Genomic DNA, 15,720 nt, shown 5'->3' on the forward strand with positions numbered 1-15,720 from the left:
ACTTCGAAGTATACAAAGCAATAAACAGCTGCCAAAACTGATTAATAGCTGAAGTGAAGTTAAGACGTTTAATCAATCTAATAAAGCATTTATTGCAAGAATATACCAGCTTACACGAACTACAAAACATTTATCTTATTGATACCAACTGCAGTATTTTCCTTTCTTTAGGATGTAATATCATGAGACCTTGATTGTTCTTCCATTAAAGTCAAGGACAAAACTCCCATTGTGGGCCCAGGGTCAAGCCTTCACTGAGCTGATACCAACAAAAATAAATGCTTGCTTTTAATGTAGAACAGTTCTGCTAAAAAACATTTTTTTTTCCCCTCTATTATAAAACATCCCGTGGCATTGAAAGGGGGACATGTTCTAGTGGCAAGGACAAATGTCAAGAGTCATGATGAAAATCTGGATCTCCTACTAGTTTATACTGCAATCTCCAGTAGAGCGTTGTTTTGTTTGCATCTCTATCTCCAATCTGTAAAATGGAGATGAAACCATGCACCTGTTCTACAGGATCATTTAGGATTTCATTCATGTAACACATAAAGAATCATAGATAGAAGATACTGTACATACTTCGGAGCGTCTGGAAAGTAAAGAAAAGAAACAACGTGAGTTGCTCTTGATTCTGTTGCATTGGTCTTGTAACTGGTACAAGAATGGGAGGAAGGAGATGGGGGTGAACAACACTGGTTAGGGGACACGTTTCGTATGTGACAGCTGAGCTCCCTGAGCTCCCATTCTGCTTCCTACAGCCCCCCAAGAGCAAGGACTTTCTACAACACCCAGCGAGCCATTGGCATCCTGCTCTTCTGCTCTCCAGCTTAGACTGGCGGGGTGAAGGAGGCTGTGACAACAGCAAAGGGACAATCGCAGGGAAAGATGTCCCCTCCTGCCATGGTCTCTCACCCTATTTCCACAGTAATTGCCACCATAAACGGCAGCTGTCCCCCCAAAGTGAAGTACATACCAAATTCCTTAATAAAGATGAGGAAGCAGGTAGCTGTTTGTAAGGAATTTTACAATGTAAATTGTAAAAACAATCTTACCAACATTTAAAACATACATAAAACATTGGCTCAGGGTGAGAGTTGTATTTGTCAAGCCTTGCAAAACGTGCTTTTCATCAGACAAGATGTTTGTATCTCCTCATCCCTGCATAGAAAATAAGCATTAGAGCACATGTTCTCCTACTCTACATTATAATTGCCCTTTCCCTGCACAGAAATGGAATATGTTTTTCATGCTGGATGACTCTGAAACTTGCTCTGATTCAGCCCCTTTGTCTTAATGCTAGTAGGAAGCTACTTTGGTTTATCCAAATATAAATGTTGATACAGAAACTCATACCAAATAATAACAGAGGTATGAATTTATTGTTTCAGCAAAAGCTCCTATGTAAATTAACCATTGGATAATTAAAAATGCCTCCAGTGTCTGGGCGGGTAAAGATCAAGCACTTGCTGGATTACAACACAGGCAGTGCTGCGATAAAGCTCCCAATGGCTTAGGAGAAAGAGCTCTCAAGCTTTGCAGGTAGCAGGACCAATTCCATCAGCCAGCATGTACTAACTCCTGTTCCTGCGATCTAACCTGTAAGGGACTGTTTGCAATTGCAAGACTCTTGTCTGGAGAAGCTGAAGCTCAACAACAGGTTGAAACTTGCACAGTTGGAAGCAATGCAGGCAGTGGCATTGCACTCACTCCCCGTGCAAGTGTTTGTCATAAGACTAGGACGGGCAAACCTAAAATACAAGTCCCAGAAACCTGCAATACTGGTATCTCTGCATGTACTGCTGCCGAGGGAGTGTTAGCTTTGTGAGAGAACACAGCTAGGTTTTGAACAACCCTTTCCTGCATTAAACAAATGCAGCGATTTGAAGACTGGCAGCAAGACATTTAAACATGTTGACTGTAGGAATATACTCACTGGGAGCGAAACGAGGCCCCTGAGTCTTAAATAATTTTCCCCAAAAACTAGACGGGGCACTGCTGTAGATTAGAAATTCCTCGAGGCCAGGCCTGTTGCCTCCCTTTAAGGTAGAGCACTGCAATGAGAGGAACTGGATGCTCTTGCTCGAATTCAATGCAATGGTCAGCTCTGCATCCTGGCAGGGCAGCTGAATTGTCTCCTTTTTGACCCTATTAATTAAAACTGTTCGGAGCTATCTACATTATATACATATTTATGTGTGTGTGGAACTGCAGGCTGTGGCTTTCTCATCTGGGAGGAAAAGAGACAGTCGTAACCAGTGCTGCAAAACTCCCATTGCCTGGGTCCGTGGCTGTTACAAAAGGATTTTCCCCAATTAATTTAAGGGATTTAAAATATCTGTTCTTTTTATTACAAGGCTGCAATAGACTTGTATACACATTGGAAATATGTATTGTTTTATCCTTCTGGGAGAGGAACATGGCTGCAATTCCTTACTTATTATTACTGTTTTGTTAAGGTTTTATTTATTTTCATTTACTCTGACAGCCCCACGGAAGAGCCAGTTGTGCGTGGATGCTTTCCCCTGCCCAGCACCGTGCCTCAGCCCCTAGCAGCAGGCACTTAGGAGGACACGAGAAACAGGGGAAAGTGGGAATTCCTAGACGGGCAGGCTTTGAAGTTATTAAATATATATATTTTTTTTCACTGCGAGAAGCTGCAAGGCTCAGCTGAGAATCGCTTCACGGCCACCCGCCCCCTGAGGCGAGACCCCTTCCCGCCCAGCCGCGCTGAGGCAAGGAAATGGCGGCGAGGCCCCGCTGGCGGCCGGCCCCTGCCCCAGCGCCTCCCCGGCGCCTCCCAGCCTCGGGGGCCCCTCAGCGCCTCGAGGGCCTCCGAGGGGGAACCCCGCCCCGTGGCCACGCCCCCTTTCCATTTAGCCACGCCCACCCCCATTAAAACCAATGCGGGATGAGCCCCGCCTCCTTTAGCTAAGCCACGCCCCTGTGGGTGTAGCCCCGCCCCCTTGTTTACCGCGCAGCGGGGCCCGGGCGCTGCCCGCCGCCCGCCTCCATTTTGGAGCTCCCCGCGGTGCGGGGGGCGGGGTGGGGCGGGGCCCTTCATTCCCCGGCCTTCCTCCCCCCCCTGGCGCTGCCCTCCTCATCCTCATCCTCGCTCGGCGGAGGCTCCTCGGCCGGCGGGAGGAGGAGAAGGAGGAAGAGGAGGAGGAGGAAGAAGGAGGAAGGGGGGGGGAGCAGGGAGAGAGAGCCCGCAGGGAGGAGGAGGAGGAGGAGGAGGAGGAGGAGGAAGGCGGGATGAGATAAGCGGGGCGGGGGCATGTAGGCGGCCCGGGAGCAGGGGAAGGAAGGGGAAGGGAAGGGGAAGGGAAGGGGAGGGGGAGCTCAGGTGGATGCGGGGGGCGGCGTGAGGAAGGGAGCCCGGGGGGGTGGGGGGGGAACTTCCCGAGGAAGAGGAGGAGGAGGGAGGAAGGCTGCGTGTGGCCGCGCGGCGGCAGCGGGAGGCAGGGGCCGGGGGTGTTTTGGGGTTTTTATTTTTATTTTTTTTTTAGGGGGGGGGTTGGGCTCGCACCCCCCCCCCCCCCCCCCCGGCCTTCCTCCTCCGTGGGGAATTGGCGCCTGGAGGAGGAGGAGGAGGAGGAGGAGGAAGCAGCAGCAGTAGGGCTGGAGGGGCCCCATACGCGGTGCCCCCCCCCCCCCTCCTCCCCGCCTGGCTTCGTTCCTGGACTCTTTTATTTTATTTTTTTTCATTTTTTTATTTTTTAAATCTGCGTATTGATTTTTAAACAAACAAACAACCCCCCCTCCTCCCTCCCTCCGTGCCCCCCCCCCCCCCCCCCCCTTCGCCTCGCAACGCCAGCCTCTGCCTCCGGGAGGGAAATAGCCGGGTGAAATCTCCCTCTGTTTCCATGGACAACCCGTCCATTATCACCCAGGTGACTAACCCCAAAGAGGAGGAGATCCTGTCCTGCGCTCAGGATAAAGGTGAGCCACCGAAATCTGCACCGGGAGACCCCAGAGTTCCCCCACTGACCCCTTTCCCCCCCCCACACTCCAACCCCTTTGCCCAGAGGTATTCCAGCACAGGGCTCGGGAATGAGGTTTGGGGGGGTACAGGGGGGTTAATTAGTGGGTTGATCTCATTAAGCGCTGTCTTTCCGCGAGGGTCGGCGATGCAACTTTGGCCGGCTGTCAGTGCAGCTCGCACCCCGCTCAGGAAGGAAGGAAAGAAGGAAGGAGAACCTGCGCTGGGCTCGCTTGGAAGGTTTTGAAACCTCAGCGCTTCTTTTTCCTCAAAAGAACAGGGAAGGAAAAAAATAATAATAATAATAAAAAAAAAAACAGCCAAAAAAGGGGATTTCTGATCTCTACCCTCCTCTCCTTTTATTTCTCGCCGCCTCACGTTCAAGAATCTGTAGGTTTTTTTGTTGTTTTTTTTTTCCCCCTCGCCGCCAAGGGAAATGTGGGCTGCTGCTGGGAGCTGGCGGCCGGAGCTGCTGGGCAGATAAACAGTTGTTGCTTGCGTAAAGCGTCGCGCTCGGGCTGCCTTTCGCTCCAAAATAAGATGAATCCAGCTTGGCCGAGGGAGCTGCTTCTCCTCCAGAGTCTGTTAGACGTCGACGGGCGCCCTTAGCCTCGTTTCCTTGTGGAAGCTCGGAGGGGTCTCGGGCTGAGCAGCCGCGTCCTGGCGGGATGAAGGTGCCGTGGAAGTGGCGTGGTTGGGGTTGTTGGGGTTGTTGGGATGGGGTGCTGTGTTTGGGAAGTGTTTTGGGTTGTGCTTTGTTGCAGGCAGTGTTGGTAAATAAGGGGAAAGGGCAGAAATTGCTCGTGAGCGCAAGCAAAGCGTGTGGCGGTGTTGTCTAGGAGGCATGGTTGTAGACCTCCAAGTAGCCTGGTAGGAGTGATAGGTTGGTACGTTTTACCCTAAAATCTGGGCTCTTGATGCTCAGAGCACTTCCATTTCTGCTTTGGTTATCGGAGAAGTGCTGAGGGGTGGCTGGAGAAGTTGCTCTTGGATAATTGCAATGAAAGGCTCGCATAAAGTCACGGTCCTCTCCCCTCCTGCACATCAACTGCAGGAGGATGAAGACAGATTTATTAGTGTTTTTTTTTTTTAAATTGTGCAATTAGGGACTTTTGGGGGGGGCGTTCACCAAAAAATGATCCTTTGCTTTGGTACAGGAGCGCTTGCATAGCTCCCTTTTAGACTCCTAGCACTTGAGAAGTGATACTTCCACTCCGAGGCCTTGCTCGTCCCTGGAGGCTTGCGATGTTTTCTCTTTTTGGTGGTGCTGAGCGTGGGGTACCCACAGCGGTGCGGGGCTGGTGCTGTGCCCGTGACGTTCTCCCCAGCCCCGTTTCGGAGCAGATTGATGTGCCACGGTGCTCAGATGGTGCCCTGGTGTGATTGCAAGTGCTGGAGGGGTTTCGTTAATGCTGCTGGCAGCTGGTTGGAGTCTGAATATTAAAAAAAAAAGCCAATTGAGTGAAAATGGGGGGGGAAAAACTGACAGCTGAAAATCAGAGCAAGCATCGCCATCAAACAAGTGTCTTCAGAGCCCTCAGTGCAGTGAAAATATGCATCTAACTTGCATAACTATGCAGTAACTTGCATAATACGCATTGTGTTCTTGCTGGTGGCTTGTCTGGAGCAGAAAATCACGATGGGCTTAATTGCATAGCAGGGGCCTCGCAGGCTGCTGGGTGGGCTGGGGGGAGAGGGAGAAGGGTGGCTGAACTTTCACAGACCGGAGCCAACTTCAGCACGAGCTTGATACAGGAGGTAGATTATTTTTTTTGCTGTGTTTTTTGTTGTTTTGGATTGATTTACTGCCTCGCAGCGTGGTAGTACGTGCTGTGCGAGGGGACCCGGCTCGTGCCAGAGCAACTTTTGCAGGAGGAGAGCTGCAAGGCTGCTTCCAGGGCTCGGGAAGGCAAGCTGCTGCCCTTACCTCTTCTGCTACAGGTTGTCCCACTGCTGAGGCACGCAGCTTGCAAAAAAAAAAAAACCATTGCATTCCCATCCCTGCACCCGCTTTGCTGCGAGACTGCTGAAGTTTTAGCAGAGCCCCCGGGTCCGGCGAGCTGCGAGAGCCTGAAGCCGAGATGATGGTGCCCAGGGGGAGCGTGCGCTGCTGGCTGGGGCTGAGCCCAAATTATGGCACAAAATGGCTAACGCACATGAGGCATAACGAATTAACCCGGGATTTAACTGCCTGGGCCTGTGCTCGTTTTGTGAGAGCGTGAATTACCGTAGCACGGTGCTGTGTGAGCAGAGGGTGTCCAGCCTGATGGAAACCTGCTTCACCCTGCATTCGGCTTCTGGCTGCAGAAATGTGCTCCGGGATCCTGAGGGTCACGTAGTGCCTTCAGGAGTTGGGTTTTGTAGGGTTTGGGGGAGATTCCGTGGTGTTTCTTGTGACAAACGAATTTTTTTCTTCTCCTTAAGCTGCAGAGAAATGGTTGTACAATAGCTGGGTAACTGCTAAATAATACGTGTGTGTACCTGAAAGTGTTGTTTTTTTTTTTTTTCTTTTCAACACTTTTGAAGCTTTTAATCAACCGTGAGCTCAGTGTTTAGCCTGGCTGTATTTTTTTAACCTGTATTTATGTTTAAAAGGAGCGTTATGTACAGTATATGCTTAGGCTCAATTACTTTCGTGGAAGGGAGGGAACACAGTTGGCAGGAGCTGTTTTCTCATCATGGGGCACTTCTGCTCTCTGCTTTTAAGTAAATACCGTGCTTTATAAATAAAAGTGTCCAAATATTTTTTTGCTAATCCAGGTGTATTAAAAATGGGCTTTTGAGATAAGCGAGGCTGTGATAGTTCATTAAAGAGAAGCTTATTAATACTGAGATGGAGCTATTTGCTTTTAACAAATAGCCAAAATTGTGGAAAGTGGAAAAAAACAGGTCTTGGCACACGAACCGTGCCTTAATATATTGCCACACGGTGGTGCACTGTATTTAGTTGTCTGTCAACATGAAAGCTGAGCACAGAAAGTTGCTACAACCATATTTTATTATTATTGTAATGTTTGCTTGGAAATGCATGTGGTGCTCGCGCTCCTAGAGGATTTTGGCCCGTGTCGATGTTGTTACATTAGTTCTGGAAAATGTAAACTTACATTCTCCCATTTGGTGATCAAAAATATCCTCAGCATTATATTTATGAAAAATATAATCCCCCCTTAGCTTGTTAAGTAAGGAAAGCAGCAGTTTTTCACAGCATTATTTTATGTTGTGGTGATTTGGACACGTTTGGCAACTTGAAGCATTAACAATACTTGTCACTAGAAATTAACATGTGGACCTAAATATGTGAAAGGACGTGTTGTATCAGCCATTTGTGTGAGCAATTAAGAAAACATAAAGAAAAACTATCAAGAAAAATCTGAATCTGACTCAGTTTTGTAGATCAAATCAGCTGTTTGTTTATTTTGTGTTGAAAATACAGAAATATTCTTATTATTCAGTTGAACAGTGACCTCTAATGTACCAGTTACATCTCTAGAAAGCTGAGCAATGATGACAAGCCTGTGCACTGCGTACAGCAGAGAGAGTGTGATCACAGGTGGGTAACAGGCAATCAGCCCAGTGGAGTGAATCTCACTTCTTTTTTTTTTTTTTATCTATGTGCTTTGATTTCTTCCTTGTGGCTGATGCAAATTCTTGGTGTTTCCCTGTGGCTGGTTCAGCAGTAGCAATACCAACCCAGTCCTTGTAGAAGTACCCAGCCTTTCAAGCCATGGTGGTCCATTTTCTGCCTCTGGGTATGTCCTTCTTGACTTCACTAGCATCTATCTGTCAGCTGGGCATCTGTTTTCAGTTATTTAGAATACCTGACTGTTTTAGTGTGTCTACAAAAATGTATTTTCTTCTGCAGTGAAGCATTTGGAAGAGGTCCACAACCATTACCAATTTTTTTAATGAACAGTGTAATTCCCCAAGGATGTTTTGACAAACAGGCAAACTTACTGTTTGTTTTTCCAATTTTATTCCAATGAAAAGGCCGTATTAATTATCACTTAAAACAACAAGCAGTTAAGATCTCAAGTTAAAAGGCTATTTGAGAATGCAACCAGAACAAGTCTTTTGAACCAGAACAAGTCTTTAATTGTATCTTCTGTAAGATACCTTTGAAAATATATGAAAATATTTAAGGAATCATTTTTGTTACTGCTTCATCAGGATTTAAAGTACTTAAACATTCAAAAGATACATTAATGTCCTTGAGACATTGTCTCAACAAATTTTTATAATATTAACTACAGTATTTTTACTTTAATGTAGCATTAAGAAATGGAAGTGAAAACCTCTTCGGCACCACATTGGAATGTGAATTGCTCACGGAGGGTAAAATTTTAAATCATTAACTAATGACATAGTTGTTACATGAAACCAGAGTAACCATACAGTAGGTTTTATGTTCCAGGGAGGCTGTAGTAACCTGTAGTAACCCAAGATTTGATTTAAGGTAGCAGTGAACAAGCTGAAGGGCACGGCAGTAACGCGAACGATAATTTGCAGGAATATCTAGTATTTAGTGCCAGCAAGCTGCAATATTATCGTTTCTTCATATCATCTCAAATTCGTATTTGTTTTAATGAAGTAATTTAGCTTGAGTGTTCAGAAGTTTAACATGCCTTAAAAAAAAAAAAAAAAAGACAGTTGACCTACATTTTGTCAATTCAGCATTCAGAAATGCAAATAGCATTTTCGGAGGTAATCAGGGAAATGTCGATGCTGCGCTTCATCTTGCAGAATTTAATCTGACCCCCACGAATATGCTTCCGGATAGCGTTTGCCCACGTTTCGTTTCTTCAAAGCAATACCAAACGAAAATGCTGGGAAAGTGAAAGCTGAGAGAAACGAAACTCACTTGTCCTGGTCAGTGTTGCTGAAGGGTGTTGTTCCCACTGCCTGCTAGATAGGTTTAGTCTGACTTTTCTCCTACAAAACCCTTGATTTATGGATTTTGCTGTCTTTTAAAATTCATAATTCGCATACGAAAATGGCTACAGAGTTGTTCCAGCCAACATATTGTATATACGTCAAATCTTGAATATTTACTCTGTAAATAAGTAGGCCTTTGTTTTTGTGATAAGCTTTTGCTGGACGAAGTTGGTGGCAGTGACCACCGTGGTTGGTGGTCGGCGCTAGTTTCCATTGAAAATCCAGTTTTAGGCAGTCCTGGGTATGGAAACGTTAATTTGGGGGGTGAATTTATCCATTGCTCAACCCTACCCCATGAGGAATTCCTTTGAGGTTGCTGAGGTGGCTTACTTTGGGTTATATTTGAGGCGTTTCTGTTCAGGAGACTCAGGGGACAGGGACAGAGGTGAGGGTAAGAAGAAAGGCCGCAGGTGCTTTCCTGGTAACATCAGAGGGACTTTGCCCACATGGGTGATTGTCTATGTCTACTCATCCCCTGTTCTGAGTGTGTTCAGAAAGGGAAAGAAGTCTTCCAAGCTGATTTATGAGAGCTGATCAGCTGGCATAGGTGTTGAAAGGCCACTTCTGGACTGCTGGCGAGGGTTACGCCTTGGGTGACTCCTGCAGCAGCACAGACCTGACTGAAAAATCCCACAGAAATCCCCCAAACCCTTTGCATGTCTGTTCTATCAAACAATATGGATAAAAGCTTTATTTTCATATGGGATGGTGTGGTGGAGCTGGGGAGGGTTGGGTGTCAGTGGGGTTCGCTTGGAGAGCTTTTAGTCAGGGGCGGCTGCGGGCAGGCGCAGGGGAAGGATGCCTTCTGTGCTGTGATGTAGCCAGAGATATTTTTAAGACTTCCATATTGGAAATGTTAATCTCCTGTAAATGCTATTTTTGCCCGAGTTTGATGGGAGCTTGCTTTATTTTTACTCGGAGAGGGTTAAGGCGTAAAATGGACACAGATACGACAAATATGGAAAGCAGAAGGAGCATCGAAATAGAACAGTAAAAATCCTGTTCCAGGAACCCTGTCATGTAATTTTGGCTTTCTGTATATTCTTAGAGTGTTTGCTACAAGTCCAAAAGAATTTATAAATCAAAACATGTCCTATATAGTCCTGGTACTTTCAGTACCAGCCACTGCTTTGTGCCATAGCTGGTATTTTTATCTCTTAATATCTGTAGATAAACCAGCAAGGAGGGTTGTGCGTGCAGTGCCTACGTAAAGTTTGTAGGCTTTAATCAGTGTGTTATCAGAGCGATCGCTTACATAAAAGTGCACGGCTTATTTTCTTTGTACATGATGATAAAGTATGATTTATAAAAGAAAACCCCATTATTAGAAGTGATTGGAGGCACTAGAAACTGGAATTCTGTTATCTAGGAAATTTATTGTGATTTAAACCTGAATAAATATATGGTAGACTTGTATTCTAAGGATCTTGAGTTTTTTAAATGATTTTTTTTTCCTGTATCTATTTTTGTGGAGAAGAACTATTAATCTCTTCTGAACCTCTATTAGTATTTTCAAAGCCTGATGGACAGGGCCAAATAAGATGCTGCAGGCTGTGTTTTGTGCAGAAGAACAACCACCCCAAATGAAGGATGTCTGATCTGTCAAAAACTGCTGTGTATATAATTTCTGAAGACTTTTCTTTTTTTTTCAAAAAAAAAAAAAAATCAGGGCACTTCAGTAGAAAACACATACTTGGTGAATCTCAACCTGAATTTATGGAATATATATTGGTGGCTTTGTTTCAAGCTAAGGCATCTCTCCTGGGTAATGGACCAGTCAGTTCTGCCAGTGTTTTTTTGTTTTTTTTTTTTTTTTTTCCTCTGTTACTGTTGCAGGGCCTCCTTATTTTCTTGGTAGAAAGTGATGTATTGATTTTTTGTCACCTCCCTGCTCTCCCCCACCCCCAAAGCTCTCTTGCTTCCCGAGCTGGAGCCCAGGATTCCCAGCAGAATTAGCAGCAGAACAAATCTTGCCCTTTCCTTGTCTGCTGCAACCAGCAGTGAAACTTTAACCTTTCCTATTTCGTGATTTGCAAGGCTGTCATCTCCCTGGTACAGCACTTCTCTCCTGGCTCTGGCAGTGAGGGGTAGAGACGTCTCCAGAGCCAGGAGGGAGCTCCTGGCATCACCAAACATAGCTGTTAGCAAGGATTAGTGCCCCAGCAGATGGACATCTGTAGAAGAATCAAGTCGTGTAGCTCTGAAGAAAGGTTTGAAGGTGAATTTTTGTAAAGGTATGAATTTTATACGTAGCTGTTCCAGGAATGCATGTAAGAATTTGCATGTGCTGCTGCTTTTTTGTTCACAAAAGCTGATGTGAGCATACACGTCTGAATATCTGCATCCTCGAACCTATGAACGCGTGTACGTGGGGTTATTTGAGATCTAACTATCAGAAACCTTTGGTAAAGTTAAAAATAGTGGGTGTAGGTCTCAAAGTTGTTTTGCGGTCTCAGGTTTGCTCGAATCGTGAAGTTGGCAGGTTTTCCTTAGTGCTAGCTCAGATGAAAGTACTCTGCGAAGGAGTGGTCATTAGTGACACATTCCTAGAAGATATTTAATAATTTATCCTTGCCTTCTGCCAAGCACGTTGGAAGATCTAATATTTACCACCTGGAGGAGAAAGGCAATTTTAAGATAATAGCAGATCTCAATAAACCCTCATGAAAGCCTTACAAATCTAAAAAAATGAGGTTTATAGGGCTTTGTGTAAACTAAAAATAGTTAGATACACGTTCACAATTTGAGGAATGCAGTGGAAAGCAAAATGTTTCAGGAGAAGAGTTTAAACAAATATTTTATGGGGATTTTTGGAGCGAACTGTTTGATTTTTATTTTTAATTATCCCCCTTGCTGTATTTTACATTCTTTCCTTTTTTATTCTCATCTTAAGTTTCTGGATTATACCAGCTGCCTCTTCATGCTCCGATGATGCTGAGGTTTGAGGGGCTCAGAGATGTTTTGTGCTGCTGGTTATTTGTGCCTGGGATGATTCTGCTATGAGAAAAGATGGGAGGTGTTTGAGGAGGGAGATGGTGTAGCCATGAGGAACTCCTGGAACATTTACGTGGCCAGACTGGCCCTGGCAAATTGGCCAAAATGGTGTAGAAGAGAGATCCTTTGCGTTTCTGAACTCCTATTAAAATCTAGTGAGATAAAGATCCTGGTCTCGTCTGATGCAGGATCACTGCTACAGCATAGCAGCCTTGGCTCTTAAAGCAGAGACGTTTATTTCTTCTGTTTTCTTTTTAAAAATCATTGTAAAACCTCAAGAGGAAAATTTGCTGTGTTGTAATGGAGGAGATGCATGAGAAGTAACGAAAGAGTAAGGATGCTAGGGCTCTTCCCATCATACAGCGTGCCTTCAGAATTAAAGGCAAAACATCCAATTTGGCTAAAAGGAGCTGTTTGCTCCTGCACCTGAATAATCCTCGGGAAGACTGGTTGCCAGAATAATTTACCTGGGAGTTCCTAAACAGGATTAACTGACTGCAGTTTGCATTTACACCAACAAAAGTAGTATTTTTAAAGGCTCTGATCGCATTCCAGCACATGAATTGTCACCCACCAGTTAGGAAGGGAGAGGGGAAATACCTTTATGTAAACACCAACTGAATATGTCAAGTATCTGAAGGCACATTCCTTGTGAACTCGTGCCCGGGGTTCCTGGGTGATGGGCTGTGCGTGCTGGAGGATGATTCCCTTCGCCAAGCCACTCGTTGGCTGGCGGCCAGTTCTCCTGACGCTCATGATATGAAGCTGGTCGTGTTGAGAATCAGTAAGTTGGGAGGTTTGGAAAGGGGGCCGGGGTTCTGCGTTCATTGGGGAATCAAAAAAAAGAAAGGGAAAAGAGTGCTGAATGCAGTCTTCATTGCAATTCATTTGCTAATTACAAATTGACATCAATTGAAACGTCCCAGAAGGAGGAGGTTTACAACATAACTGTAAAACAATTTGCATCAGTGTAGAGGTCTGTAAAGTGCTTATCCACAAAGGAATGAGATTTTAAGTGGATTTGTTTAATCGGGTTTATCATGAGCACATAGTTGTTGGACTTTTTTTTTCCCTCATTTGAAAATTTTTCTGCCTTTCTGGAAGATTCCTTCTTGTGTTGAGATTAAAGATGTCAAGGAAGCAAGTATGGTGAAGTTTAATGGAGAATGAAAGTGAAACAAACAAAAAGAAACCTCCGTAATTGTGAAGTGTAATGAAGACCTAAATGGTTTTGTCTCCAGATTAGCACAATAAAACTGAAAATGTGAGGCAAACTGCGCCCTGAAATTCAAATAATTTCTATTCTGCATCGTAATAAATTTTGAAAGTACAGCAAATTTGTGCTGTCTACTGAAAAGGATGTTAACAACATAGATGTAGTACCTGACCAACTTTAATGAATATTATTACAAAGCATGCTCATTGTTTCTGATCTTTTTTCCCCTCCTCTAAGGCTTTAAGATTTGCTGGTGGCCAGCACGTTGCCCTGCAGTCCTTCAGTTGCTGCCACTCTTTATTTTTAAGCATGTCATGGCAGGAATAGGGTCAAACAAAACTGGGAATGAGACCTGGCAGTTTTGAAGCAGGAATCTGTTCAGGTTTCATTCCTGTATTTACATGTTGTACTATCGCTGCTGCGCTTTCCTATAAATCACCTTTTTAGCATCACTCTGGCAGGCAAATGAGCTCCAAGAGCTGAGTTTTTAGAAATGTCACTACCTGTTGTCTTGGTAGTGATGGATTCTGTTCCATGCCCTTAAATCAAACCTTCTTTGTATTTAAATGTAATAACTAAATACTGTTATGCCTCAAGTTACAGAACTGTAGCTTTATTAAAAGGAGAAAAAGAAGCTATTTCAGAAAAAATCTGCCCCAGATGCAGGAACAACATTAATGCACTCCGGAGGACCAGGTTCGTCAGTAAGGGACTGTGCCCATTAGTTGCTGAGAGGTGCTCAGTGACTGCTCTGTCACATTTCAAGAGAAGATGAGATCAGAAGGAGGTTTTGCTTTATAATTTCTATTCAAAGTGTCCTTTCAGAAAATGTCCTAAATAAAAAGAATGAAGCTCTGCCACTCCATTTTGCAATGTGTAATATGCTAGAATGAGCCCCGAGGTGCAAAACTGAACGTTGACCTTGTGCTATTGTGGTGCTGTTCAAACACAATTTGCACAGGTTTGGAGTTCGTCGTGCACCAGATGGTTCTGATTCCTCCCCCACAACCCAAAAGTAATTCTTTCACCCAAGTCTGTTCGCATAACGCTTGTAATCTTTACTAATTATATATCCTAAAATACTCACTGGAGCTTTGTGACAAAAAGCATGATTCCCCTCTGCTCCTAAAAATAAAGCAACAAAACAAACAGTAATAACAGCAGAGATGTGAGCCCAAAAAAAGGAAACCAATCATGAAAATCTGCGTGAGAAGGCAATGTTGAGATGATGCCCAGAGCCATAGCAGTGTGATTTTTTTTAGCGAGGTAACCTGGTGCTCGCTCTGCACAAAACTCCCTCCAACACCTTGAGAAAGTGGGATGCCAGTGCACAAGGAGATGCTTTTGGTTGAGTAGTGTTTGATCTAAAACAGAAGTAAGGTGTGGTTTATTTTTGAGAATATCTTCAATGGATGCTAAAGAAAGATAAAACATGCTGCTTTTCCAAAAGATAACATATATATATATATATTATTGTGGGGATGATTTCCTCAAGTAACAAAAGGCTCTCTTTATCTTCTGTTCTGCTAATAAGGTCAGCTGAAGATTCCTGGTTTGGATAATAAGGTCTCCGTTTTGAATGGATAATGATTTTGACTGGAAAACAGGGTCACAGTTTTCACCTTGTTAATAGCTGGTTAGGTGATAGTCAGCTAGCTGGCTGTTGGGAGGTATTTTACAGGAGTAAATGGGCTTTCTTGCTTTAATTAAGACCATATGTGTACAGCAGCTGTGATTCCCTGGGAATCCGTATCTTACATTTTCAGTTAAATAGCTGATAAAATGTAGTTGTAGAGAGGATGACCAAGTCCAGAAGGCAAATGTCTTTGAAAGTAGTTTGTCTGCTTTCTATTTCTTCATATAAAGCAGCCAAATATTTCTTCAGGTTGCATAGTCTGCAAGAGAATAAACACTGGATACTTGTCTGTATCTGATGAGATTGCTGTTTGGACCCAGCATTCAGAAATACTTTATAAATCTCAAGTTCACTATGTGGCAAAACACCACTAAATTCTCTTTTCTTTGCGAAGCCTGCATGGATTAACATCTCTGTAAACAGCTGGCTTGCGTGTTAAATAATAATAAAAATGTATTGAGCAAGAGGGTTGAAGATGAGCATGGTAAATTCTTGATTTATGGTCTGTTTCGGTGAAAGGGAGCAGGCGGCATTTACTAGAGAGGTCACTTTATAATTCTTCTAGAAAAAATTTAAAACATGTCAAGTAAATGGAGCAGCAGAAGGACTCAGATGCTTAACCTGAAGATACTTCTTTGGTAATGTTTGGGCAAAATCTAACACTAGCACCCTTCTCTCTGGAAAACATCACTTCTATTCATATCATTTCCCAGAGGCTAAATGTAGTCCTTGGAACACTAACAGGAAAAAAAATATCATTCTGCTTGTAAACTGTGACCTGCCTTTTGGTCGGAGTGCCCAAATCTGCCACTCCTGTTGTTGCTGTCAGACCGCATGCAATTAGCCGTGCCCTGCGCGGAGCCAGGAGGCGGCTCGGGACCCGTGCACTCGCTGCCCGGTGCTACAAGTGGGCTGCTGATGGCTTTTTTTGGGCTGTTTGTTCCCAAACACCACCTGTGT

At 44.4% G+C, this 15,720-nt stretch overlaps 1 protein-coding gene across 4 annotated transcripts in view; it reads left to right on the forward strand.

Moving 5' to 3' along the window:
• Nucleotides 1–3,379: 3,379 nt before the first annotated feature.
• The window catches only part of CTDSPL (CTD small phosphatase like), a 78,918-nt gene continuing 66,577 nt past the window's right edge, over nt 3,380–15,720 (forward strand). For all 4 annotated transcript variants that reach the window (XM_084281986.1, XM_084281984.1, XM_084281987.1 and 1 more), the window contains exon 1: nt 3,380–3,942. In XM_084281986.1, the coding sequence (XP_084138112.1) occupies nt 3,867–3,942 (76 nt within the window). In that variant the 5' untranslated portion in view covers nt 3,380–3,866. The remainder of the gene's footprint in view (nt 3,943–15,720) is intronic.

The sequence above is a fragment of the Netta rufina genome (assembly GCF_964035555.1).
Source record: "Netta rufina genome assembly, chromosome: 2".
Classification (NCBI taxonomy): domain Eukaryota; kingdom Metazoa; phylum Chordata; class Aves; order Anseriformes; family Anatidae; genus Netta; species Netta rufina.